Genomic DNA, 27,962 nt, shown 5'->3' with positions numbered 1-27,962 from the left:
GTTGCGGATCGGCCACGCCCCCTTATCGATGGCCCCGCCCTCATTTAGGCACCACCGCGCCGCTGGGTCTGGGAGCATGGAGCTTCCGCGGCTGCCGGACTCTAATGGCCGGTACCGGGACCGGTGCTTCTGGGACTCGCGGTACCGGGAGGTGGGCGCTGCTCCGGCTGAGTGGTTTGGGGGCTTATCCTGCTTCCGCGAGCAGCTGGAGGCGGAGCTGCGCCCGGGGGACCGGATCCTGGTGTTGGGTAAGTGAAACCCCCTGGGGAGTCCCCCTCAGCCTCACAGGAGCCTGGTGCTGGGTTAGGGGCACCCCGGGCTCTATCCCCTTTTTCCCCTACAGGGCTGGATCTTGGTGGTGGCCTTGTGATGGGGGGTCCCCGCGTGACATGTCTTTCCACTATCTGGCACTAGCAGCTTTTTCCTCAGAAATTGAAATGGGGGGTGGTTCGAATTTACTGGGGGGTGAGGGGTCAAGGCCGATAGGGGTGAGACTGTGAGGGTGAAGATGGGCTGTGTGGCACCATAGTAAAAACTGAAAAATGTTTCATGACCATTTTATTAGATTTAACTCATGTTTTACAATCATCACACAAATTAAAGTTGGCTATTTAAGCCTTCTATGAAGCACTACATCTACATCCTTCTTGGTTTCTTGTTATAATTTTGCACAACTCTGTTAATGAACTTCTTGAATGCAACGTGTTCATCTTTGGTGGCTTCTCATGTGTCTGGTACTTCCATTCTTTCAATTAATATGCTCATTAGTTCATTCACATGATCAGGCAGAAGGCAACTTCTTTCAGAACACAAAATTCTATTCAGTGATGAAAAAGAACTCTCAACTGTAGCTGTTGTGACTGGGAATAGCAAGAGATGAATTCCTACTTCTTTCATCCCAGGAAACAGAACACAAAGATCAGATCAAGCCACTAGTGATGATTTAAAAAAAGAAGTTCAAGTCAAATCTTCATTCATTGGTCGTATGATATTCCACTAGGTGTTCAAATTCTCTAGTCTGTCCTGATCACATGGCAGCCCCATTGCTGGTAGTGCCTCACTCCACTCAACTGTCCTGTTTTATAGGACAGGGATCTGTAAAAGCTACGTAGAGGTTGAGTAGAATCTAGAAGTCGCTTTTGTAGACTTTTAAGAATCAAGTCTGTGTACTTTTTCAGTTGTCTTAGCAAACACTTCTTGTCTTCTTCACTTAAGGATTCAATATAAATGCCTTCATTAGTCAACTTCTGGACTGAAGTCTTTGCTTCTTCTAGTACTTTTTCAATGGATAGTTCTCTGATCCACATGTAGCTTCTATTGCTGGACAATGATCTACTACTGTTGTAGCAGATGCCTGGATGGCATCGTGTAATGACCCAAGTGGTAGACTTATGAGAGAGAGAATGGCAATAGTCTTCTCTGAACGTAGTAGCAAAAGTAATCCACCAGCCTCACTACTTAGATCCATCCCATCTTGGTAGATAATTTCCAAAGCCAGTAATAACGGCTGCAGTAATTTTAAGACAACAGCCAAGGATCGATTGCTCATGAGAAAGCCAGAGGGTTTTCCCAGGTTGGACTAATTTGAATTTCAGTCCCAGTGTATCTTCTATATTTTTCCAAGATATTCAGTCTTTTTGGACTCTTGCTGAAAAAAGAATATAATGAAGACATTAAATGTATAGCTTTTTAAATGTCTTTTTTTGAAGTGTCTGCAGCTTGTACTAGCGCTAATTGGAGTAGATGGCCTTTGCAGTGTGTATAGGAGAGATTAGGATTCTGCTTTTCTCTGAACAGAGCTTGTACTCCACCATGCCTTCCAGAGAAGTTTGCAGCTCCATCAGAGGCACAAGCAGCCATCTGTTTGGGGTCAAATTAACAAGCATTTAACTCTAAGATGTGGGTTGTCACAGATGCAACCGATGTGTCTTCTGTAACTTGAACATCTAGAAATGTATCTACTGGCCTACCCCTGACATCCAGATAACGTACACAATGACTTAATACTTGATGCCCATTTGCATCGGTGCATTCATCAGCCATGTATGCAAATATTTTGAATGTGATGAGAGAATTCTTCACTTTTTCAACTGTTGAGTCTTTCACTGTACCACATGCTTCTAGCCATCTTCCTGGGAAGTAGCCTTGAGAACCTGGCACAGGGGTAGCCTCATCTACCTGAACCTGCTGGCAGTTAGGAAGGAAAGCTCTGAGACCCCTGACCTGCCCCCTCTCGTTTCCAGGATTGTTCTGTCTGGAGCCTAATGATGTAATGAGTGTTAATGTTGTTAACTGTTTCATTGCTGATCATTGCAGTAGAGAAATCCAGTGACTCTGGGATTGTACGGGGAGCCTGAGCAGAGCATCATCCCTTTACCCCATGCACATCTCCACCCTGGGCTGGGCATTTCAAGGCGTGGAAGGGGAAGGTACTGGAGAGTGAGTAGCTGCTGTTGCCCAGGATGGGCGGCAGCTGCACCGAGGGCCTGGGGGCACAGGATCAATGGCAGATTTCATCTGGATTCCCTCCTAGCGGCTGTGGGGAAGGCCTGGGCTGTGTGCGGTGACCTCTGCTTGGGCTGTGTGGGAAGGTCTCTTTGAGTCGGTGGTCCTTGAATGTGGCCTTTCTGGGGCTGAGTGCTGCAGGAGGGCAGGGAAGAACGTGGATCGGTCTTTCCCTCTGTCTGGGGCAGTAACTGGCCGCTTCTGAGCGGGGTTGTGGTGAACTTAGTGCAGACCTCCACTATGCCTCCTCACCGACCCAGAGAGGAGAGTGCCCACTACTGACTCATATGTGCCTCCCGCTCTAGTTAGCTGCTGAGAGCTGACCCCACTGCAGCTTATTGGAAATTTCCCTGGTAAATTTATTAAGGTTTTACCACAACTTAGTTTCCACACAAGCATTCCTTTATTAGTTCAAAGGCCACTTGGTGCTGGTTACATCCAAAATATCAACATAATCAGATTGACCCTTGTATTCTACCACCAGCAACATAAGAATGGCCAAATGGGTCAGACCAAAGGTCCATCCAGCCCAGTATCCTGTCCTCTGACAGTAGCTGATCCCAGGTGCCTCAGAGGGAATGAACAGAACAGGGAATCATCAGGTGATCCACCCCCTCTCACCCATTCCCAGCTTCTGACAAACAGAAGCTAGGGACACCATCCCTGCCCATCCTGGCTAATAGCCATTGATGGACCTATCCTCCATGAACTTATCTAGCTCTTTTTTGAACCCTGTTATAGTCTTGGCCTTCACAACATCCTCTGGCAAGGAGTTCCACAGGTTGACTGTGCGTTGTGTGAAGAAATACTTCCTTTTGTTTGTTAAACCTGCTGCCTATTAATTTTATTTGGTGACCCCTAGTTCTTGTGTTATGAGAAGGAGTAAATAACATTTCCATGTTTACTTTTTCCACACCAGTCATAATTTTATAGACCTTTATCATATCCCCCCTTAGTCGTCTCCAGGGTGGACATGATTTAAATCACTAGTCAGGAAGACTCAATGTAATCATGGTTTTCTACATAAAAGTGCATTCTTGTTGGTTGGTATAACCTTAATATATATTCCTCACAACTCAGAGATAGATGTATATAGTGTACCTTCTAAAAATGAAACCTACATTTTTAAACAGTGATTTATTTTGAAAACTTTTCAGATTAGTTTTACAGCTATATCAGAAGATGAATGATCGGTTATTTCATTTACCAAAGGTAATTGAAGCAGGTGTTTATGAAGTCATTGGGAGGTGAACTATCTCCAATTAAACAGGTTAATTATTAATATTTGGAGGATTTTCTTTCATGCTGTATTCAGAAGAGAACATCACCAGACATTTAAATTGTTTTAGTTAACTAAAACAACATTAAGTATTCTGGATTTTTTTTTTCAACAGCAAACATGTAATATTTTCACACAAAAGCATATGTCCCTCATGTACATTTATCTCCAGACTTCTCCTGTCCAGATCTAGTCCGCCCCAAATAATCGTCAATTTATTGAACTTTTTGAAACTTTGCGCTTTTAGAGAGAGAAAAGGGATTGACTCTGTGTACACAAATTTGCAGAGGGACAATAGAGTTGAAGTCTGTTATTTCTCACATTTATTTATAAATAAACATTTTTGCTGTTAACAAGCCTGTTGCCTCTGGGGAGACAAATCCAGTTTGAGAACTGCAAAACCTAAGCATCTCTGATGGTATCTTCTAGACTGAGCACTGAGTCCCATTGGGTAGGTAGAAAGATTAACCCAAATAATCTATACAGAAGCCCCTGGAACCCCATGAGATTGGGTCCCTAATCAATGAACTATTGGACATGAATATATTGTCTCATACTATAGAACTAGAATTTATAATCCCAATTCCATGTTGAGACATTATAACTCAAAGATGTATCTTAATTAAAACTATCTTTTGGTTGTTTTCCTCAAAAAGCATTTCATCAAAAAGTCTGGGTTTTAATTAATAAATCAGTGCGAGAAGATACCACAACATCTGGAAGGAAGATTATGGGATTGTTTCCCTCTGCTCCAGTTGGATGCTCTCCTTCCCTGAGGCTTTCATCCTCCTCAACAGCACAGAACCTGTCAGACCAGGGGTGGGACCGTTGTACTGTGTCCCAGAAAGTCTCATCTATGTACCTCTGTCTCCCTCAGCTCTTCCAGCTCAGCCCCCCTGGTCTCCAAAGCCCGTACACGGTCTCTGAGGGCCAGGAGCTCCTTGCACTGAATGCAGACATATGCCACCTGCCCATAGGGCGGGTAATCCTACATGCTGCATTGGGTGCACTAAACTGGGTCTGTTGCTGGACTCCTGCCTTCATCCTCTTTTTACTCTTGCAGCTCGTTGCTTTGTTTTCATGAGGGGTGTTTTTTGGCGTAAGTTTAAGGAATGTTAGTGTATGTCGCCCCCCCACTCTCCCTCCAAACTACCTCACAAAACTCCCGTTAGCCGCTCCTGTTCCAAAAGCCTCGTTAAGCTCTCGGCCTTGCCTAGCAGGCTGCCAGGCTCAGCACCCAACCAGTCAGCACATGGTCCCCCAAACAAACAGACCACGTGGTGTATTTCAGTCCAGCAGCAAGCACAACACACACACAAACTTACCCCAAGGGTCACGTAATCGCTCTTCCTCCACCTGGAGAAGTTTCCTCACAAAGCTCCCCTGTTAGCCCCTCTGCTCCATTCTTAACAGTGAGCAGCATCCACCCGACTGCGCCAACCAGCTCAGGCCCAGGAGACATCTTCCGCCAGCGGGGCGAGGGAAAGCTCCGACTGCTCGAAAAGCGGCTAACAAACAAGCGATGTCTTTGCTGGTGGCTGGACCTTAGCGAAAGGCAATTGAAGCAGTTTAGGGCTGCACTCGAGGTTTTTCCCCTTCTCTCGCTTTGCCATATTTTGTCCCTGACTACTACACTGAGCATTTCTAACTGATTTATTCACTGCACCTGGTGCCCAATTTGCCATGTTTTCTTTCAGGTTTGGGCTAAGCAACAGGACTAAACGAGGGAATGCTGCTATTCCAAAGGGTTACTATGCGTTTGTCCTTCTTTCTCGCCATTTCTTTCTTTTTGGTCACATGCTTTGGGCCTGTCACTCATGCTAAGATCCAAACTCAATTTAAAACCATAGCTCACCGCGGGCTAATGTGGCCTGTGTTCCTACATGGCCCGAGATGGTGTTGGGTGTTGGGTGTGTTTTAACCCTCCCCACCCACCCCATTCTGGGTTTTCCACAGCCCCTGCTCTATCTGGCTAGTCAGTCACTGCAGGCACTTAATAAGCCTGATCTATGCTACAGGAAATGCCCCTTGCTGCCACGTGTGCAGGAGGGTGGTGTGGCTGCAAGTGTAGCCAAGGACATGCCTTGCCCAGCCCTGGTTCAGCGGCACCCATTGCTGATGCCCATTGTCGGTGCCAGGCAGGTCCTGAGCCTGGCCACTGGCCCAGCATGGCGAGTGAGAGGTTTGGGGCTAGTGCAGATCCTCGTCCCAGGGAGGAAGCTGTTTGTGGAGCAGAGGGGCTGTAAGATGCCAGCTCGGCTTACGTAGCTTATCCCTCCAAGGTGATGTCCATATGTGCCAGCCCACCCCTTGTTCCCCTGTCCACCCCCCAAGACTCGATGGAGGGAGCAGGCCTCTGGCCTGCAGCCTCAGCACCCCATTCCATAGATCATAGAGCTGCAGCCTGTGTGTACACCATATCCGTCTGCGAGGCCATCAAGGGCCCCCTTATTCCAGGGTGACCTTGGCAGCAGGGGGTGCATTGGAGACCCTGAATTTCTGCTGCAGAGGTAACCTCTAGAAAACTAGTACCTGCCAATTCCCCCCTGAGCACCACCAGGGGGCAGCATCGCCCTTTCAAGCAGCAATGAGGGTGCTGGATGCTGCCAGCGTCTCACATCCAGCCCCTGTTGCGGACGAGTGCAGAGCTCGCGGTGGGGGAGGCCCTGGGCTGTTGGGGCTGCCCCTGTGAGCTGGCTTAGGGCTGGGGCTGCATCCCAGGGCAAAGCCTGCTGGGCTCACTGCAGCAGTGGGTCTGTGTTTGGGGGCTGCTCTGCAAACCCACCCTGGGGGGACTCACTGCCCTGCTGGGGGTGTCTGGGATTGTGATCCCTCTGCTGGTTTCCTTGTGCAGCGTCTCCTCAGTCTCTGGCCCCTCTTCCCTGCCTCCCCTTGAGCATCTCTGGGGAAAACCCGCTGCTCTTTCCCGGCATGCTTTGCTAATGAGACTCCTGCACTCCTGTCTGTTGCACCCGAGAGCGGTGGGGATGCCTGGGAGTTTTTGCCTGAGACCCCCCAGCCGGGCTTCGCGGTCACCCCTCTGCTCTCTGAGGCTTTGCTTCCTCAGAAGAGCTCACGCTGCCCTCCTCCGCCTGCAGCGGGCCCAGGGCCCATGGGGAGAACTGAGGCAGAGAGGAAATGGGAGAGAACCCAGGAGTTCTGACTCCGCCCACGGCATGTGGGATGGGAACATCCATGGGAGGGAGTTCAGTGCCCGTGGCCCCCTCGGCTAGAGCTGCTGAACCTGTGCCTGGTGTGAGCAGGGCCTGGCAGCGAGGATCTGAGGGCTCACGTAGCCCAAGCCGGGCTGCGATTGCTCTGGTGGGAGCTGTCTCCTGCTGCTGGCGAGGTCTGAGGTTACTCCAGGCAGGGCTGGGACTGAGCAGCGCCTCTCCCTTGTGGGCTCTGTGCTCAAGGGAGGGAAGGGGGTTTTGCAGAGGCCCTGAAGCCCTGTATGAGGGATGGGTCTCCCCAGCCTAGGATCATTTACCCAGGGCTGGTCCTCAATCTGTCCTGTGGTGTCCCCCCCCCTTCCCCCCAATGTGCTCAGGATCTGCTGCAGTTCCCACCATCTTCCTCCTCCTCCGGGAGAGGTGTCCAGCACCACCCCTAGCAGCTGGGGGCTCGGACCTCCTTCAGGGTCTCTCTTCTCAGGCCATTGAGAATATTGGCTCCCAGCTCACCCCACTTCAATCGTCGTCCCTCCCCCCCCCCTCCCCCGCTTCTCTGCGGTGACGGGATGATGGCCAGGGCCAGGCACTCCCTTGGGGGCACCTCCCTGCACTTCCTAGAGCCCTGGTATTTGGAGCAGACCAGCACCAGGCTGAGCTGCGAGACACCCATCGGTCTGGCTTTATATGGGGCTGTCCCTCCTCCACTGCTCTAGTGGGATGACCAGGGAGAGCATCGAAAACCTCCTCACCTTCCTGGGTGGTCAGGATGGAAGATGGGGCTAAGAGCTTGCGACACTTCAGTAACTCTCCCCCCCCGTCCCCAAATGATACTGGCCTCCTTTGTTGGAGCTCTACGGGTGACAAGGACAATGGAAGAGCAAAGTGCTGGTAAGGGTGAGCTCTGGGTTCCCATCCAGAGGCTTCTGTGCAGTAACCATCAAGGCGTTTTCTGGTGGCAGCTGAGGAACTGTCTCCCCTCCAAGCGGGAAGAATTCCTCCCGTGGCCCCTCAGAGTACGTCTACACGGCAGCGTGAGCCCAGGGTTTGAACTCCGGCTCAAACCTAACCCCCCTTCCGTTTACAGGCACCAATCCAGGGTCCCAGGACCCCACGGGGGTGGAGGGTTTGCGCCTGACTCAAACTGGGGCCTGGGTTTCAAGCCCTATCTTTTTTTTAGTGTAGCTGCAGCCACACTGAACACATGCTCTGGGGGTCTACATAAAAAAAAAAACACAGGCCGGCCTTCTGTGTCCTCTGGAGAGTCAGGTTTGGACAGTAAAGTTTTCCCGCGCTGCACCACGAACCAAGGGCTAAAGGGGGTGCATTCTGGGACGGTGCTGGGAAGTCTCAGTTGTGGGAGTTGGACTCAGGCCTGCAAAATGCAGTGTCGATGCTGGAGCCCCAGGTGGGGACCCAGGTTCAATCCTTCCTACCCTGGGGTTGCAAACGTGTTTGTTTAGATGCTCAAGCCCAGGCTCTGCTAGGTCGAGTTCTGCTAACCCCGGGCTTGCACTGCAGTGTGGACAGGCCTGAAAGGGCTTTGACCGAGAGCACGGTCCTTGCTTGCGACAACCCGCTGCGAGCCGGGGGGTTGGGACCAGAGAACAGCCATGGAGGAGCCGGCTGGCACGCGCTGTCTGCGTATCACAGAGTTGCATGTCCCTCACCTTGGCCGGTGAATTTGCTGACAATCCCTGTGTGCCGACTGCATTGAGGGAGGGTATCCAGGGCTGTTGCCGGTGCCTTTTATTCTGGGCAATAAAATCTTTGAAGATCCATCTATATACTGCAGTGAAACAGCCGTGTCCAGCCCGTGCTGGCTGACGAGCTCACAGGGTTATAAAATTGCAGTGTAGACCGGGATCCTCCCGCCCAAGGCCCAGTGTCCACACTGCAGTTTTATAGCCCCAGCTCGCGTCAGCTGACACAGGCCGGTTGCGGCTGTTTCATTGTAGCATAGACAGACCCTGAGGGAACCAGCCTGGCCCATATCTCACATCTAGACCGAACACTATGCTGCGGGGGGGCTACGAAAGCTCGGTTGGCCTTTGGGGAGCTGAGAGGCTAATGGGAGGAGAACGTTGGTGACCTGCAGTGCCTACAGCGAGGATGCGCTTTCGGGATGTCTGGTTCTCTGTGCTGGCTCAGGCAGAGCCCTGGCCTCAGCACAGCGCTGGAATTGTTCTGTGGTGGCGGGAGCCAGTTTCCAGCAGCCCTTGGCTTTGATTGGGGAGTGGCAGAGCTGCCGCTTCTTCCAATTAAAGGGGCCTCCTCATTCATGAGCATCCAAGTGCCGGCAGCACTTAAGTTGAAATGTGACGTCCAGCTGTGGCCCAGCTTGTGGGGTTTGCAAGAGCCCCCGGCACAATGTGCTGTGACTCCTTCCAAATGGAGAAGACGGCACCTCAGTAGCTCACCCCTTCATGCAGGATGCCTGGGCACTTGAGAAATGACCCAGTAGTGGGGGTGACCTACTGACTAGCTGAGCAGCGACCCACAGAGCATCGGGGCTCAGGTGCTGGGGATGCCTAGTAAGGGGGTCTTTGCTGCTTGGCTGGGCAGTGCAGGAGGTGAGACCTGAGTGGGGGGCAGGTGTTGCAGGCTTGTGACTCAGGGATGTCTGGGGCATGACTGAACCCGACACAGCAAACAGCTGACTCCTTCTGTGAACATCAGACTCTCCCACAATTGCCGTGGGCCGGGCGGAAGAGGGACGACTGATGTCCCAGCTTCCCAGCCTCACCTGGTGGTGCTTGGGCCAGCTGTTGAGATGGTCACAAGGGCTCTGACCAGAACACGTCTCACACAACAAGGCCCCTCGCAAACAATGGGCGAGGACTCTGGAGGGATTCGCTGGCTGATAACTGATCTGGGTGGAAACCTTGGCTTGAGCCCGTTAACAACAAGGAGCTGTTAGGACACCTGGACAAAGGGCTGAGAAGCCAGGGGGTCTTGGCTAACACAGTGTCTGCTAGTCTGGAGTACAAAGCACAGAGCCTGGAGGAGGAGGCTGGAACCCGGAACCCCCCAGATTTTCCCTGGTGAAGGCAGTTGCATGGCAGAGGGGGCAACCCGCATTGCGTGACAATGCACAGGGCAGGATGGTTGAATGTTTTTAAAGCCCGGCCCTGGCATCTGGGCATGAATTTCCAACGCATTCTTATTTTTCTAACCCCAGCACCTCGGAGCCCTGGTCATGCACCAAGCCTCTGTGGCAATAGGAGCTGTTCAAAGAATGGTCCCTGCCCCAAAGAGCTTTCGATTTAAGGATAAGATGAGAGGACATGGATAGATGGGGGAGCACAAGGAAAGACTGAGACACTTTGCTGCTGCCTATCACAATATTGTATCAGCAGCTTGGCTTTGGTCGGGACTTCCTACCCAGGGGCGTGTAGCCAATGAGGGATGGGGGGGTGGGAATTCTCCATCACTTGAAGCCTTTGCCCCAAGACCAGGTGTCTCTGTCTAGAAGAGATGAGTGGGTGGGTTGGGTGTGGGGAGTGCACTCTATGGCCAGTCTCTCTGCAGGAGGGTGGCCGGAGGTGATTCCCTTCTGGCCTCGCTGTCCAAGAGCAGGAGAGCGCAGCCTCGCCTAGGGTGGGGAACCTGGTCATTTTGGCCAATCCATGCCTCTGCCTGGGGAAGCAATGCACTGTTCACCTGTGGAACTCCTTGCCAGGGGATGTTGTGAAGGCCAACAGTAGAACTGGGTTCAAAAAACCTAGACCAGTTCATGGAGGATAGGCCCATCAATGGCTACTAGCCACGGTTCAGGGTTGCCACCTAATGCTTGGGGCACCCCTAAAGCTCCGACTACCAGGAGGGGAAGACCTGGATCCCTCCATAATTTCCCTGTTCTGTACAGGCCCCCTGCAGCTCTGATACTGGCTGTGGATGGAGATAGGAAGCAGGACAAGATGGCCTGTGGTCTGACCCAGTGTGGCAGCTCCTGTTCTTATAAACACGCTCCCCAGGAGTGACAAGACGTGTGTTTGTGTCTTGGTTTGTAAAGCCTTTGGGGGTGATGGTGGGGGAGGGGGAGACTGGACAGTGCCCACTGCATCCTGTCCTGAGCACAGTGCTTCTCCTGCGAATTAACCAGATCCCCCAGCAGGCCGCAAGGGAAGTCCATCTGGGGGATTTAGCGGGGAGGAGAGGAGTCAAAGCTTCATTTAATTCCACCTGGTGCTTTATCCATCTCTGATCTGGCTGCTGCTGCAGCTTTTAACCTGGTGCCTCCTTAATCCGGAGTTTTCCCCGAGTTTCCGAGCAGGTTCGGATTAACTGGGTCTAATCGCCTGATCCCCTAACAGGATCAATCTATGCGATCTGTGATTAATAGCAGCCAAATCCCCCTGGGGCTGAGGGCTTCTCAGGAAAGGTAGGAGGGGAGCCCACAGGTGTGGGGTGGGGGCTGGGGCCAAGCCTGGTGGTGGGGCTGAGTGTGCTAGGCCAGATCCCATCTGGAGTGGGGAAGGGAGTGCCTCACCCGGTCTGGAGCAGGCAGGGAGCCTTGGGTGGGGGGTTCTATGTTGGGGAGACACCCAGAGATGCACCTGCCGTGGCCTAGCTGCCACCCCTGCATGAGGCTTGGCTTGGGAGCTGCCCCAGCCCCAGGCCTGAGGGCGCTTGGCCGTCCCAGATGCCTTTGCGGGGAGCTCCCTTGGGAGTGTGGACAGCCCGTTCCCTTCCCTGATCTGCCTCGCATGTGCTAGAGATTCACAGATGCTTCCCTCGCCCCCATATCGGTTAAGCCCTGCCAGATGGTGCCAGGATGCAGTAATCTGCTCACTGGCCAGTGCCCTCTGAATCCCAGCCGCATCCCTCCCTGGTAGGTTGGCTCCCCACACAGCTCAGGGGGTGGGCAGGGGGGTAGGAACGGGGAGCCTGGGAGGAGTGTAGGGACCCACCGACTGGCTGCACCCAGCACTGTGACTTAGCTGTCAGAGAAACCATGTAAAGACCTTGGCCGCTGGGGGGCGCACCATCTCTGCACCCCTGCCTGGCATGCGGGGGGTGCTGGGCCACTGGGAGAGCTGCCCGGTGTCTGCCCTCTAGGCAGGTATGGGGGGTGGGGTGGGCTGCATTGCTGAGGGAGATGCACTCTCTCTGCACCCCAGCCTGGCATGGGGGGGGACTATGTTGCTGGGGGAGCTGCCCTTAACGCCCTGCCTGTGCCCCATCTCCCTGTGAGTAGTACACTCAGAACCTGGTGCTAGTGCTGGTGTCTGAAGCCCAGGGTATGGCAGGGATGGCTGAGTCCCTTCCATGTTGCCAGAGGATCCAGTTCTGGTGTTTGTGCTGCCCCGAGTGCCCTCCTTGCCCCAGACCGCTCTGACATGGGCAGGCCCCAGTAAATCCCGAAGTGGAGTCTCTCACCTGCCTGACCCGGAGTGGGGCAGGGCAGAATCTGGCTCCCTCTTCCCAGGTTCTCTGGTGTTGGGTTCCTGGCCAAACCCCTCTAGTCCCCGGTGAGACTGGCCAGGCTGCCCGTGGAGGACAGAGTTCAGCAGGGCTGGGATCTGTGTCCCCAGTTGCCATGTGGGAGCAGAGTCTTTTGGCTCCTCTGCCTGGGCACACCTGCCCACGCGTGTGGACGCACGGGAGAGGCGGCGCCCATGACATTAAAATGGAATTTGCAAACTCATTAAGTGCAGCTTTGTCTCTAAGTTAATATGATGCACCCATCCCCTCCCCTTCCCAGAACTGACTGCTCTTGGAGTCGCAAAGCAGAACTGGAGGAGACCAGCTGCTTCCCACTGGGGCTGGCCCCTCTGGTGCATTGCTGGTCTCCAGGCCTTAGTCAAGATTTAAACAACCCAAGCGCCAATTTCTGGCCCCTCTTTCCCTGTTCCTGGCCCTCGTCTGCATGAGACTAGCCAGGCCCATCCTGATGATGGAGAGGAGCGGAAGCCCCAGCTGAGGTTTGGGGCACAGGAGGCCCCACGCTAGGTCTGTGGCTGGATGTGTGTGGTTTGCATGTGGCTCCAGAGAGGACAATAGTGTAATGATGGCTGCGGAGCCAGCAGGGGGCACCCAGACCTTTTTGGTGAGCCCCACAAAAATGGAGGTTACTACTTCTGAAATCCAGCTTCACCGGTCAGGTTGGAAGCAAGTTGTTCAGTGTTTGGGTCCACGCCCCAGGCTGGGGCCCTGTCAGTCTGAGTGCTCTGTCTCTTCCACAGCACGTTGCGGGGCAAGGAGGCAGGCCCAGAGCTTGCTGCAGAGAGGACCTCTTGTGCCAGCTGCAGTGAAGGGAAATCACTGAGGTTTGCTGGATTAACTGTGACAACAGACAGACAGGCCAGACTCCTCTGTGCTCCCCAGCTTACCTGGGGGGAAAGGAATGTGTGTTATTGTCTCATCAATCTGGGAGGTGTGGGAGGCTGCTGGGAGGGGGCAGTGGGAAAGTCTCAACCTCCCTTCCCCCACTGGACTTGATACTGTGTGTGACCAAGGCTTGATCTCCTAGGTTAGCACCGCCGCAAACGGCAACCCCTTTGCCTCAGAATCTGCCCCTGCATCCACTGACAGTGGGAAAAGTGCATCAGCTGGATCTTGCTGCTAAAATGACTGGCACTGAAACAGTTAACACTGACATTTGAATAGTCTTTTGTAGGTTCCAGAGTTAACAGCCAACTGACCTGGCTGGGGCAGCCGGCTCCTGCTCACCAGCTGTGAAACTCTCCCAGGGCTCTGCTTGGGGCCACAGAACCACCCCTGCAGTTCATGGACCCATCTGCATTGGTTGGCTCTCACCTGGCCATCCTCCTTTTTGCAGGCTGTGGAAACAGTGCCCTGAGCTCTGACCTGTTCCAGCTTGGCTACACGGATGTCACCAGCATTGACTACTCCCCGGTGTGCATTGCGGGCATGCGAGCCCGCTACGCCCAGTGCCAGGGCCTGCAGTGGGTGGTGATGGACGCTCAGGACTTGGCCTTCGCAGATGGCACCTTCGACGTGGTTCTGGAGAAGGGCACGCTGGATTCCATGATGGTGGCGGAGACGGACCCCTGGAACGTGTCGCCTGAGACCACAGCGCTGCTGGACCAGGTGCTGAAGGAGGTGAGTGGGCAGGACTCCGAGGTCATTAGAGGCTCTGATCCCCTTACCGCGGTCAGGGCAGCGTAGGAACAGACTTGGGCCCAGCTGGGATGTGGACTCGTATCCCCGGTGCTGACACCTTGACACCGGCTCGTGCAAGCATCTGGCGGTAATGGCTGGCCTTGGTTGGAACGGGCAATCAGGTGCCCCCAAAGGCAAGGCCCTGTCTCCGCCAGGCTGTGAAGGGGCCGTGTGTTAACGCTTGCCAGGCATGGTGGACACGCAATGTGGATGTGTGACAAAGCTGGGACTGAACATCCCTTCCACCCCCAGGAGAACGGCCTCGGCTGCCTGACTGCTCCAAAGCCAGGGGCAGAGTTGGCCTGGCCCAGCCCTTGTCCAGGTGGGAGCCAAGCGGCATTGGGATCAGGTCTTGGCTCAATTCTATGCTCTCACCTATGGGTCTGGGGGGAGCTGCCTCTCCCCAAATCAGGGTGCTAGTGACTCCTCCCCACCCACGCTCTCCATACAGAGCTCTTCCACTACCAGCATCTCCCCCAGCTACCGGGGCACATCTCAGTCATTCCTCTCCCCTCCTGGGAACTGCTGAGCAGTGAGACACTGGAGTGAATGCAGTGTCCGTGGCTTGGCCCAGAGACCTCTGGCCACTGGTGATCTTGCTCTGCCCCGGGGCTGTGTCCTGAGGTTGGGGAGGGGAGATGCTCTTGTGTTCCTTGCTGGTCTTTCAGAGATGGCTGGTTTTGGCAGGGCAGGGATGTTGGTCCACAAACTGCCGGATGGGCATCTCTGAAGACAACACCAGGAAGGCAAAAGCAGGTGGGGGGAACTGTGGGTCGAGATTGAGTGGCTTCAGCAGAGCTGGGAGCCCAGGGCAGGGATGGCAGAGGGGGCTGCAGATTGGCACAGAGGGGCACCGGCAGAGCTGGGGAGGGGGGAGCCCAGGGCAGGGATGGCAGAGGGGGCTGCAGATTGGCACAGAGGGGCACCGGCAGAGCTGGGGAGGGGGGAGCCCAGGGCTGGGACAGCAGAGGGGGCTGCAGATTGGGACTGGGGCTGGGTGTGGCCCCATGGCTGGGACTGGCTCCTTGGAAAGAGTTAACTCTGCGGTTTTGGGACTGTTAAGGGTGTGAAATTCCTCTTCCCTGTTCTTCCCCAGTACAGTGACTCATCAGGGTTGCCATGGTGATGTGGCCGCAGAGCCTGTTGCCTGCAAATCGTTTCAGTGGCTCACCCTTTGATGCTGTGTTTGGGCCAGTGCCAGCCTGGGAAACTGGCAGTGGCCATGGGGGCAGCAGGTCCCTGCCTGGCTGTTGGTGCAGGTGATGAGAGCTTGGCTTCACTCTGCCTTGTGGGGGAGCAAGAGCCAGGGGGAAGCTCCGGTTGTGTGTCAGGGGAACTGCCTGCCAGGAAGATGGAGCTGGCTATGGAATCTCCTCCCAGGGAAGGTCTGGCATAGGGGGCATTACACTGGGGCTCCGGAGACCTGGATTCTCTTCCCACCTCGGCCCTGGACAAGTCACTTCCCCTCCCACCCATTGTCCGATGTGGCTGTAAATTCTCTGGCTCAGGAATGGTCTCTCGCTGTCTGTGCAGCGCCCAGCACCGTGGGTCCCTGCTCTCAGTTGGGACATCTGCGTGTGTCACTGATCCACAGGGCTAGCGTGCCTCTGACCTTTCCGGGAGGGCAGCCCACATAGCGTTAGGCCCTCGGCCAGCACTTCTTATGAAAGTCAGCCCCACAGCCTCACTACCCTGATCATGGAGGATAGGTCCATCAATGGCTATTAGCCTGGATGGGCAGGAATGGTGTCCCTAGTCTGTGTTTGCCAGAAGCTGGGAATGGACCACTTGATGGTTCCCTGTTCTGTTCATTCCCTCTGGGGCACCTGGCATTGGCCACTGTTGGAAGACAGGATACTGGGCTAGATGGACCTTTGGACCTCTTACATTCTTATGATACTGGCGCACTGGCTAAAGCATCCCTGTGTCTCCTTGTGCAGCAAGACTTTACTCCTTTGGCAACAATGCAACGCGCAGATGTTCTGTCTCTTTGCAAAACGGCTTTTTCACAACACACCAAAATATTTATTAGTCAGCTGGAATACAGCGTGTAAGGTCCTGAGGTTAGGACTCGCATGTAAGCTTTACCTTGCTGCAGCATTACCTGCCTCTGTAGCCCAAAGCATCCAGCATCTCATCTTTCCCTCACTGGTAGCCAATTCTTATACCCACTCTGAACACCTCCACCTTCTGTTTCCAGTTACTCAGGATGGGTCCGCGTGTCCTGCTTCCCCTAGCTGCCAATCCTTACAAGTTCCTGTCTGGTCCTTGGCTTTCCATTGCCTCTCCCAGGCACTTCCATCCATGCCTTAACAGTCTCTGATGGTTCATTGGAACCAACAACCCAGCCATGCCTCTTTCAGCCCTACCAGGTTTCCAGACAGAGCAGGTAAAGTGAGGCAGTGTCTACACTACAGAGCCTGTGTTGGCCTAGCCTCTAGTGTAGAGCCAGTGTATACTGACAGGAGTTTTTCATCCCGTATAGGAACACCACTTCCCTGAATGCCATTAGCTAATTCTTCTATCGGCAGGGCTGCATCTTCATGGGTTGGGTTGGCATTGCTGCGGCGGTCGGGGCTGTGGCTTTTTCACTCCTCTGACCATCCTGGCTAGGCCATGCTTAAAGCTTTAAGTGTAGATCAAGCCTAAGTCTTACACTTTTTTTTTCCTTAAAATTTTTTCCATGTGCTGCTGTAATGCAGATGATTCAGTGAAGGGCTGGGAGCCCCAGCCTTCCCCAATCGGGGATGGAAGGGCTGGGCCCTTTGATTGAGACCTCTGGAGCCAGACTGGCTAAAATGCTTGCAAGGTCTCTCCCTTGCCCTGGGGGTGGGACTGAGTGGGGTTACTCCCGTTTTAACTGTGCTGCATTGCTCGGGGGGAGGTGATCATGGTCCTTTAGGCTGAGGGGATAGCAAGAGGGGTTGGACCCTGAGCAACCCTGCCCCAGGCAGGATCACTGTCATTGGACCCCCGGGTTCTTCCTCCTGAGTCAAGTGAACCTGGGCACTAGGCACAGAAACGGGAAGTATTAGAAGCCTGATCCCATCCTCACCCCGTTTGATTCCTGCACTTCGATCGATGGTGTTAGCTGGGGACCCCCCCTTGCAGAGGGAGATCTGCCTGGCTTGTTCTCCTGGTTGCCCGTGGAAACCCTTGTCAGTATTGACTGGGCACTGGTGTTACCATGGGGACGGGTGATGCCTCCAGCCTAGTATTAATTGGTGCTATGGGGAGATGTGGCTGCAACAGCAGGAAGCTGATTCAACTCACCAGCGTGGGGCACTGGGGATCACTGGCCCAGGTGTGCTGCCCCCTGGGATGGGACGTCTCCCCCCCGCCTGCTCTCCTCCTCTGCTTGGCCTTTTACTTTCCCTGGTTTCTCTCTCCCTGGGCTGGGTTCCTCCTGGGCCAGGATCTCCCGCCTCCTATGCATTCTGCTCCGGGCTGTCTTGCTGCACCGCCTCCAGGCCTGCTCAGTGAGGCTACCTCAGTGGGGAGCTTGTTCAGTGCCCAGGGCTCCCCTGGGTGACTCGCCCTGGACCAGAGGGATTGGGGAAGAGCCTGGTCTTCTACTCAGCTTAAAACAGCCCCATGCTCTCTCCAACCCACCCCTGGGTCATGGGGCCCTGGGGCTTTTCCCTGCTCTCCCCCGTGTAATCACAGCCTGGCTGTGGCTAACCTTGTGGTGTGTGACATGGAGGGAGGCCTGTATCCCATCCCCCCTCCCCCCGCTGGCTCCCATGTGTTGTTCAGGAGGAGGGGAGCCAAAGGGGTGGGAGAGTTGGGGTGACCCCTGCCTCCCCATGGAACTCTATGAGCGTGATGCTCCCTGCCCCGCCTGCCCTAGAGGCAGCAGCAGTCACCCGCATGATGGCTAGGTGTGGGGAGGGAAGACTTGGGGCATCCCTGTTGCTAAGCAAAGGGGTTTTCCAGGGACACCATGTAGCCTCCTTGTCTACCCCCAGCCAGTTCTCTGATTGTGACAAGAGGATCCTGCAAACTCTACCCACCCTCCTGGGAAGTGTGCGCGGGCAGGGAGTTGCCAGGAGCAGGAGTGTCACCTAGCCCCTTTCCCTGGGGCAGGCTGTCTTTCTCCAGCCCAGTCTGGTCTGATTATCTCAAACCATGGGGCTCCCTGTCCCTCTGGATGCTTTAGCTTCTCCATTGGCCCTGAATAATCCCTGGCCCTCTGGTTTACCTGTCACTTGCCTGCAGATTGTTTCCCTACCAGCCCTGGGTCACTTGCCATGGGACTGGGGCTGGGGCTGCCCCCTGGGACTAAGGGCAGTGGGAGTCACGCAGGCGATGGTCCCTGCCAGCTGAGCCGTGCTCTAATCTGTGCCCATCTCTGCTCCCACTCTCACCATGGCTGGCAGCGATGCTGGCTTCCCAGGGAGGCCTGGGTGGAGGTTGGGGCTGGTGGTGCTGCCTGCAGCTGTCAGTCGACCAAGTTAAGCTCTTGTAACCTTCACGCCGACCTCAGTCCCTCCGGCCCCGCAGGGCTCTGAGCTCCCTGCAGCCTCTCTGGCTTACAACTGCGCAAAGCAACGTTCGAGGTGGGGTGGCTGGAGATGGGGGCTTTGCGCACCCTGCTCTGGGACAGGAAGGCTCTGGGGCGGGGGGGCAGATCTGGGCTTAGCAGCAGAGGGGGCGTCTCCCTGCAGCAGTGTAGGGAGAACCAGTCCCCTCTGCTCCTGCTCGGGAGCTCTGGGCATGCTCCACCCCCAATCCCATTGGCCCTTTTACAGCCATGTGCAAACTCCTCCCCGATTCACAGCCCCTGCCCCTAACTCTCTTGCTCTAGTGAAGGGGCTTAGGGCTGGAGGGCATCAGGCAGGGCTGGCGTGGGGCTATCAGGGCATGGTTGCTTTCCTCCTCCCCTGCCCGTTATGAGAGGAAGGAGCCGAATCCCTCTGCTCCTCTCCCCGGCCTGTTGGATTTGTGGACACTAAAGTGCTGGCTAGGGGGCACTGCCCTCCCTCTAGGCAGAGCCCATGCAGTAGGGACGGCTGGTGCTACTGTGCCTGGACCGATGACCTGGAAACCCGTATTATGCCAACCTCCGCTTGATTCTGAGCAGCATCTCTCTCATGACTGTCCAACTGGCAGCTCCAATCCTCTTAGGGAGCAGCGCTGGGCTCTCGCTGTAACGAGATTACGGGCAGCCGCCCCTGCCCTTCCCAGCGAACATGGGGGATGTGTGCATGTGCACAGCCACACGGCACCCTGGTGCTGTGTGAACACGCATGGCGACGGCGGCGGGGGGAGCGCAGACCTGCACAGGTGTGACTTGGCAGGCTGTGTATGAAACACGTCAGCGCACACACCCGTGAACATATACAGATCCCAGTGCTCACCAGTGCACGTGGAGTTTCATGCCTCCCCTGCCCGTGCACAGGGGCTCTTGTGCCCTTCATGCCATCCTCCTCTCCCAGGCAGTGCCTTCCCTCTTTGCATTCCCATTGCAGAAGCCACCTGACTAGTGGCAGATCTGTGGACCTTGAGCCCTACATTCAGAGCCCATGGTGCGTGAGGGTCCCCGGGGCACCAGCTCCCCACTGGGTGGGGGGAGTGGAAGGAGGGGACAGACCCCAAACAAGAGAAGAATTGGCAGAGCTGGGTGTGTGGGGAGCCCAGGGCTGGAATAGCCGTGGGGCTGTGGGTAGAGATTGAGGGGCACTGGGACCCAGGGCTGGAAGAGGGGGCGCTGGGTTGGGATTGTGGGGGAAGGGGCAGTGCAGGGGGAGGATGCCTCATGTAGCTGGAGCGCCCAGTGGCCCCTGTGAGTTGCGCTAGGGAGTGATCACATCCTGCTGCGCTAGTAGGGGACGGCGAGGGAGCCTGGGGGCCTCTTGGAAGCAGATGCTGCTTCTCCTGCCCATCTCCCCTGAGCCGCTCCGCAGCCGCTGCTGGTGGATAAAGTTCTGTGAAGCCGTCTCTTAGCAACAGCCATTAGTCCTCTCTTCACTGGAGATTTCACAGCAGGAGACGGATCCCACCTGGTGTGTGATGGGCCCAGACCCTTCCTTCCTCAGCCAGCCTGCTCTCAGCAGGGACCCCCCCCACCCCTCTCTCCTGCCCCCCCAGGCAGCTCTGGGTAGTGAGGAAACAGCCTTAGCAGCCTGATGGGGGAAGATTTTGGCCTGGTGCTGGGAGCCCACTCTAATGACTTTTGCACCAGACCGCAGCTCTGTAAATGTTGATGGTGCTGCTGGATTTTAACAGGGAAAGCGCAGGGGCCCAGGTCCCCAAAGGTATTTAGGTACCAAACTCCCATGAATTTCAGTGCAAGTTTGGTGCCTAAAGACATTGGGGGATCTGGGCCAGACGTTTCCTGCCCCTCTTGGAGGCAGAAGATCAGACTAGCCAGGCCCCTGGGCTGCTCGAGTCTGGCGATTGCAGTGTAACTTGCTGGACGCTGACCCGCTGTGGGGCTCAGAGGCCTGGGAAGGACCTCCTGAAGCGAGGAGGACCCGCTGGTGAGCGTGTGTTGTGTCCCCTTCTGTGCGCTGCCCAGAGGAGCTGAGCCTGTTACAGCCCCAGCGGGGCAGCAGCTCGTGCTCTCAGCTCCGGAGGCACCCGGGCAGGTGGGCCAGGCTGGCGGTGTCGCTCTAACAGCAGTGTAGGAGCTGGAGATTGGGGCTTGTAGCCTTGAATCCATGGTCGCGCCCGCTGCAGCCCTGAGTGGTTCCTCCCGTGTCTTTAGGCAGGCGGCCTCTAAGCACCTCTCGCCTTTCCTTGGTTGTTGCTGCTCTGTCAGCAGTGCCTGAGCCCCAGCTGGGGGCCCCTCGTGCACTGGGGGCCCCTCGTGCTGAGCACTTGGCTGTCCCGGCAGTGGCCTGACGTCCCTCCAGCCCTTGTTGGACCTGGGCGGACAGAAGATGTTCTGCAAATTTCCTCTTCCTTTGCTCTTCTCTCTCCCCAGCTGCCTCCACCCCCCACACCCCCAGTTCATCCCAGCACTCGCCCAGTTATACCCCATTTCCCCACTGTGGATTCCCAGCTGTGGCCGCTCTCATCACGGTAACATCCTTTCACCCGCTCTCCTGTCCCATCCCAGCCCCTCTGATCACGCAGGGCCGCGTGCTCGGCCTTGGGCTGACTTCCACTCCTCCCTGCTTGGCAGTTCACCAGCCTGGGCAGGGGGCTGCTTTTCCCACCCTCCAGAGGGTGCTGCGTCCCGCTCAGCTGGCTGACAACTGGCTCAGGGGAGACCCTGGCTCCCTGCGCTGGCCCCTGGTGGCTGTAAACTCTCCGGGCCGGCTTACCCCGTCCTGCGATTGAGTGATTGGCACCGGGGCGCTGGCCCCAGCTGGTTGTGCTGGGGGAGCTGCTGAGGACAGGCTACTGCCTGGGGGGCTGGTGCATCATCAGTGTTTTTCCCCTGGGTTGGGGAGCTCGCCCATGGCAGAGGTATGGGGTGAGAGCCCTGACCCAGGTGGGGGCTGTTCTCCCGCAGGTCTGCTCCTCTCCTTGCTCCTGCTTCCTGTCTCCGCTGCTAAGCTCTGTAACGTACCTTGCAGCGCCCTGCAAACCCCTGTCACCCGGGAGCAGCCCCTTTGACACCGATTCTTCCTCCTCTTGGCGGCTAACCCCCTGTCATTGCCACAGAGCAGGAATTGGGGGATGGGGGGGGGACCAGGCTGGTGGCGAGGACCAGCAGCACCCAAACCTGCCTCAGACACTCTGCCCCATGCAGATTGGGGCTCTCACAGCTCCATTTCCACCCTCCGCTGAGCAGAATTAGGTGGGGTGTGTCTGGGAGCAGGGGTCCCAGGTGTGGCTTAAGGGGCAGATTCTCCTAGCCCCATGCCCTGGAGCTGGGTCGGAGCTGGTTCTGGGGGTGTGGTCACACTGGCTCTCAGGCAGTCCAGGTCCTGCTGGCTGAGCATGACTGTTTGCTGGCTGGGTGACGTCAGAAGCAGCTGGCTCCTGGCACTCCAGCCCTTCTGCAGAACAGGAACCCTTCCGGGCTGTTCACGGGGTGAGCGCATAGGGACTGGCAGGCCCCGCTGCCCCTGGGCAGGGAAATGGAGGCGCAAGGGCTGTGATTAGCTCTTCCGTTGCCTGGTTTTTCTCCCCAGCTCCGTGGGCTCAGGCCCAGGTGGCTTACGGGGCTTGGTCAGCTCTGGTTCCCGGCTGCTGGGCCGGGTCCTGGGTTTGCCCCAGTTGGGCCCCTCACCCTGGCCGCGTTCTGGATGGCGCCCACCTTGCTAGACCAGGCTCCCTGCTCAGGGCTCCCCGTGCCTGGAGTAGGGACATTCCCTGTGGAGGGACGTGGTCTGTGCAGCCACCCCAGGCTCCTGAGGAACGAAAATCCTGACTCCAGCTCTCTTGGAGAAGGCAGTGAAGGCGACGTGGGGTCCTGCTGAGGCCCTGGAGCTGCCCCTTGTGGTGCTGAGCATGAGTCAAAGGGCGCGGCCCTGCGCTCGCCAGTGCAGAGAATTGAGCTCAGGCCCCTGAGCCTTCTCCAGCCTGGTTCTGAGCCCGTGCAGCTCTCCGGAGGGGCCTGACTTCCATGCATGCAGCATCCCTTGCCTCCTGTTACCCCCGCTGCAATCTGGGCTTTCTGCCCTCCATCTGAGGGGGATTGCTGTGCAGGGGGTGGGAGTTCGTCACTGCAGCTTAGGTATACGTGATCTTCCAGAGCCCTAGCTCTGTGCAGACTCCTTTCCCCCACCGAGTGCCCCAGACCGTGCCCCTTGGGGTTCGTGCCTTTCTGCTTCTGGGGCCCATCTAGGGCAGGTAATTTAAACATCCTATTGCCCCCTCCCCCTCTCTAGCTGCTGGGATGAGAAGCGGGGGAGGGGGGGCTCTTGCCTGATCATTCTGTGCGTGTGATCTGTGGCCTTGTATGGGTGGGGCTGGCCTCCAGCATCTGCCCCTCTCTGCACTGGGGCTTTTCATGGCCCGTCTCACCCAGGGAAGGAGGAGCAGGTTCCTGGGTGCAGGTTGGCCAGGGAAGCGGTGTCTCCCTGTAGCATCCTGTCTGTGTCCCGGGTGTTGGGTTATGGGCTCTCTCTCCGCTGAGAGGTGATGGGGGCTCTCGCCACTTGCCCTAGTTCTGAGGCTGCTAGCCCCAGAGAGGGGCCTCCCATCCATCAAGAGAGAACCTCATTCAGGAGTGAGGGGCTGGGTCCCTGCTGGGGGGCTGGGTCTCTGGGCATCAGCTAGGGGCAGCTGCTTACATGGAAGGGGAGGATGCAGAATGAACCTCCCTGCAAAACCTCCCTCTGCCCCATGTGGGTAGGAAAGGGCGGGGCTTGTGTGCCCCATCAACCCCAAGCCATGCAGCCTGGCCCCCTCTCTCGGCCTAGCTGAGGGGACCCTCTGGGCGGGGGCTGATGCTGTTTAAGCCTTTGAGGTTCACAGGGCTGGCCAAGTGTAGAGAGAGGGCTCCAGGTTTCCCGGGGGCATTGCTGGGAACAGTGCCTGGGCCTGAGGGCTAAGGAAGGCCACTGCAGCTGAGCGAGTGGGACCAGAGAGCTCACTTGTGCTGCTAGATCTAATGACTGTGCTGGCCAGTAGCACCTGTCACGGGTTTTAGGGTAACTGCACCAGCATTCCCTTCTGCCCCTAGCCTCCTTGGTCTTCTCCAGGAATTCCCAGCCACCTCTCAGGTCTCCAGTCGTCAGCTGTCTCTGGACCTGTGTTTCCTGATGGGGACAGGCAGGGACCTGTGTTCCACTCCCTTCTGACGGGGGGACAGGGGTTTACGGCTGCACAGCTCCGTGCCGTACGCTGCAATGTCCCCAGCAAGCCGCTCTGCCTAAAGGCCAATCCCTGGGCTTGCTTCCTCTCCCAGGGCTATGAGCAGTGTGTTGCCAGCACTTACGAGTTATCCCGGCTCTTCTGAAGAAGCACTTTTATTCTTACGTAAAAACCAATGAAAGTGCTTCGCCGAGGGCTGACGCTTGGGTGAGGTCACCCATCAATCTTATGGGGCCCTGGTAAGTCAAAATCTCCCCAAACCTTCCAGAGAGGTTGGGGCTCCCCGGGGACAGAAGGTCCCTGTCCATTTGCTGAATCAAAACGAAACCCTTGAGTCGGTTTAAATGCAGCCTATTTATCTCCTAAGCGCTTTCCTTGTCTGTTGCTCTGTGGGGACCCAGTCTGAACCAGCACGTCAGCCTCCATCTGGGGGTGTGGGGGGGTAGGAATGGACCTCTCCGCAGGTGTTTATAACCAGAGTGATTCACCTTAATCAGCCCCATCTGTTTTTCGTTCCTGGCGGAGCTGTGGGAACCCTGCCCCTGGAGTTGCATGCGGTTCCTGGCACACCGTGGTACATCAACTTAATATCACATGGTCCCCAAAGCTATTGCCTGTGGTTGCAAAATCTGTCACAGCACCAACCTGGGAAGCGCAGGGCTGGCCCTTCTCCTGCCCTACAATGCTGTGAGCATCCTGGATGGGCCCTGGTTAGCTCTGTCTCCCAGGGCTCAACCTTGGCCTCCTCCCTCTCTGATCAGAGGATGCCCAGCAGCTGCATTTTCAGCCCCTGCGTTGCCTGTGGCACCGGCTCTGGATTCCTCTCCGCATCAAACGATGGACAAATGGTGTCCGTGGGAAATACCGGCCCCTGTATTGCTTTTACCCTGCCACAGGGACCTCACCCTGCCCTGGGTGAGCAGGCCCTCCCCTGCCTGCATGCTGCAGAGCCCCCTCCCCACCCTCAGCAGCAGCAGCAGCTCCCCGGCTCCGTAGCCCTTTGGCTAAGAGTGAGTCATGGGAGCTGAAGGGCGGTCGGTCCCCACCTGTCAGGGGCCCAGGCAGCTGAGTGCGGGGGAGTTCCCGGCTCTGTGCTGTGCCTTCCCCAGCAGGCTGCACTGGGAGTAGCTGTGTGGCAGAGTGCAGGGAGGCTGCTCATACCAAGCAGCACCGTTAGCATGCTGAGCACGCCGGCGCTGGCCGTAAATGCCTTTGACATTGGATAAAGCCAAGCAAGAAAATTGATGTTCTTTTCCATCCTATTAGCAGGAGCTTAGTTCCAGTGAGGAGAAAATGATGATTAAAAGGGTCAGGTCCTCTCTGCTTCAGACACCCTGTACCTTGGACACTGTGTTTCCTAGCGCGGCTCAGGAATGTTCTGGTGGGGCGAGCACAGGGGGAGGCTGGGATGGGGGCACTCTGCACAAACAACCGCTTTGGGGCGGGGGGAGCGTGGATCCTGGGGCTGTTGCCTTGCCGGGGGGGAGCGGCATGAGGTTTTGCTGCCCGTGGGGGTGGGGCAGCTCTACCCTCGTCTGTGCTGGGCATGCACAAGAGTCCTGAGAAAAGACAAAGGAGATCTCCCCTCACCCGGTCATGGCAGTTGCACCTGTGGCCCCTAGTGGGCTGCAGCCCCAAGCCTGGCCAATGCTCTTGCTGCATCTTTTGTGCTGTTGGATAAAATCATCATCCCTGCAGTGAGCCTTTGCCGTGTGAGCAGGGAGGGGGTCGGGCCCCTGGAGGGGTGCAGGGAAGGTGGAGGAGGCCGAGCGTGGTCTCTCGGCAGCAAGAGGAGCCAGGGCTGATGGCAACAGTTGCCAGCTGAAGCAGCAGGGAGTAGGCAGCAGCAGAAGATGGCCAAGGATAGCACAGGCTGGAATCTGCTAGATCTCATAACACACACACACCCCCTTTCGGGGTGGGGGCCAGCCACTGCTTCACCCTTTGCTGCCCAGCTGCGCTCTGCTGCTGGTGGCGTGGAGGAAATTCTTTCCTGACCCCTGTGGTCAGCAGCAGGTGCCCTGAAACTGGGGATCAGCTCCCGCTTCCTGAGATCTGTAGCAAGATGGGAGGTGACCTCTTTTCTGCACGCTCCTGGAGCAGCTGCCGGGTTGGAGGGATGCACTGGTGGGGAGGGGAGGGGAAGGGTTCCCTGGATTTGGAGAGGTTCCTGCCTGGGAGGGGAGCCTGGCACAGTGCGGGGGGGGCCTTGACCTTGACCCCTTTAACCTTTTCCTCACAGGTCAGCAGAGTCTTGCGGCCGGGAGGCCGTTTCATCTCCATCACCTTCGCCCAGCCGCACTTCCGCAAGCGCCACTACGCCCAGCCCACCTATGGCTGGTCCCTGCGCCACTCCACCTACGGCAGCGACTTCCACTACTTCCTCTACGTCATGTGCAAGGGCCAGGAGCTGTCCCCTGCCGACCTGGCGCTGGGGCGGAGACTCCACGAGCTGCCCTGCCCCGCCCGCCCGCCCAGCGTCCTCCAGGCCTTGGACAGCGAGGATTATCTCAGTGCTATTGAGCTGTGAGTGGGAAGGGCCTGCCGCTGTTATAGCAGCAAGGAGTTCTCCAGCCGACACGGTGCCAGATTCATGGGGCTGGGTGACAGCGGGCTCCTCTAATCCAGTGCCTTCCCTGTGGCTGGCAACAGGAGCCCAGCCCATCCTGCCAGGCACCCGGGCGCTGTGAGACCAAAGGGAACGGTGCTTTGCAGCCAGCTCAGTAAAGTCGGCTTCTCTCTAGTCCCCCAGCTCAGCCCCTCATCCTGGTGCTGTCAATCTCAAGGCTTCTGCACGTGGGTATGTTCCCAAGGGCCACCTTGTCCCGGGACCCCCGATACCCCCTGCCCCGTGAAGGTCTGGCCTGTGGAGGGGAGGGATAGCTCAGTGGTTTGAGCATCGGCCTGCTAAACCCAGGGTTGTGAGTTCAGTCCTTGAGGGGGCCATTTAGGGATCGGGGGGGAATCTTTTCAGGGACAGGACTGGACTAGATGACCTGCCAAGGTCCCCTCCAGCTCTATGAGATAGGGACATCTCCATATTAGACTACAGTTCCAAGCGGCCACTGGGGTCAGGCTGCCTTGGGGGGCTGTTGTGTGTACAGCTCTGCTCCCCCCTGCCCCTCCATAGCAGGGTGGCTGCCGCCTGTTCCTCCAGCCCCAGCCATGGGGGGTGACACGTCTGGCTGCAGAGAGGTGGGTTGGGGGCTGGGAAAGCGTTTGCTGCAGCCCCGCCAGCCCAGTGCGGTGTGCACGCTCCGTGGGGCTGGAGGCGAGCCACACCCGAACCCTGCTGCAGTTCTGCAGGGAGCCAGGGGCAGGCCAGGCGGAACCGGGGAAGAGCTGGCAACGGGCACTTGTGTGGGGAGGCTCAGGTTGACTCAGCTCCCGGACGAGCGCGGTGCCTTGGCGCTCTCCCTGCCCGCCCCCAGCTCGCTGGTCTTGGTGGCTGGTAATGAAGCTGCCAGAGAATCCCTGAATCATATGAATTCCCTCCATCCATCTTGGGGCGGGGTGGGGGGAGAGGCGCCGGCCTCGCGCGCTCTCATGTAGATTTCGCAGCAGTGCAGAGGGAAAGGGAGGGATTTCAGCATCCGCCACAAGCAAATCGCTCTAATCCAGCTTCTGTGCTCGCATGATTAGGAAGCATTATGCCCGCGAGAAAGGGGCAGGATTCCCAGCTCCCTGGGGAGCTCTCCCCTGCTCAAAGGCTCTTTGTGCAGCTCCCGGGGCACGGAAACCTGTGGCCTTGCTGGGGTTGGGGGAGGGGTTAGCCCTTGAATTGTTGGATTGAAATGTTTGCTGTGTTGTTTTCCTAGGCATGTGGCCAGGAATAGCGGGGGAGGGGGAGAGGCTGGTTATACCATGCACAGTCAGGGACAGATGGGACATGACAACCTACGCACCGGTCGCAGGAGTGAAGCCGGCTCCTGGGCTGGAAGAAGCCAGGATGCTGAAGTCACCAGGGGCTCAGGCCCTGGGATTCAGGACTCATAGTTGCTTGGTCCAGCTGGCTGCCTCTTTTGGGGAGGGGTGAATTCTGCCCCAGCCTAGAGAACCCCCCACTTTCCCTGGCATAACTGCTTGCTGCACGGCTAGGAAGGGAATTCGCCCTCCTTGTCCGGTCAGCCTGGGCCTTGCACGGACCCCTGTCTCCTGGGTTGGGA

At 56.7% G+C, this 27,962-nt stretch overlaps 1 protein-coding gene across 1 annotated transcript; it reads left to right on the top strand.

Annotated features, from left to right (window-relative positions):
- Positions 1–47: 47 nt before the first annotated feature.
- Positions 48–27,699, top strand: EEF1AKMT4 (EEF1A lysine methyltransferase 4). Its single transcript, XM_045029390.1, has 3 exons — positions 48–248; positions 13,739–14,022; positions 26,039–27,699. The coding sequence occupies exons 1-3, from the start codon at positions 77–79 to the stop codon at positions 26,324–26,326; spliced, it is 744 nt and encodes a 247-aa protein (XP_044885325.1). The 5' UTR covers positions 48–76; the 3' UTR covers positions 26,327–27,699.
- Positions 27,700–27,962: the final 263 nt, after the last annotated feature.

This window comes from Mauremys mutica, chromosome 9 (assembly GCF_020497125.1).
Source record: "Mauremys mutica isolate MM-2020 ecotype Southern chromosome 9, ASM2049712v1, whole genome shotgun sequence".
Classification (NCBI taxonomy): domain Eukaryota; kingdom Metazoa; phylum Chordata; order Testudines; family Geoemydidae; genus Mauremys; species Mauremys mutica.
This window is presented reverse-complemented; position numbering and strand designations above follow the sequence as displayed.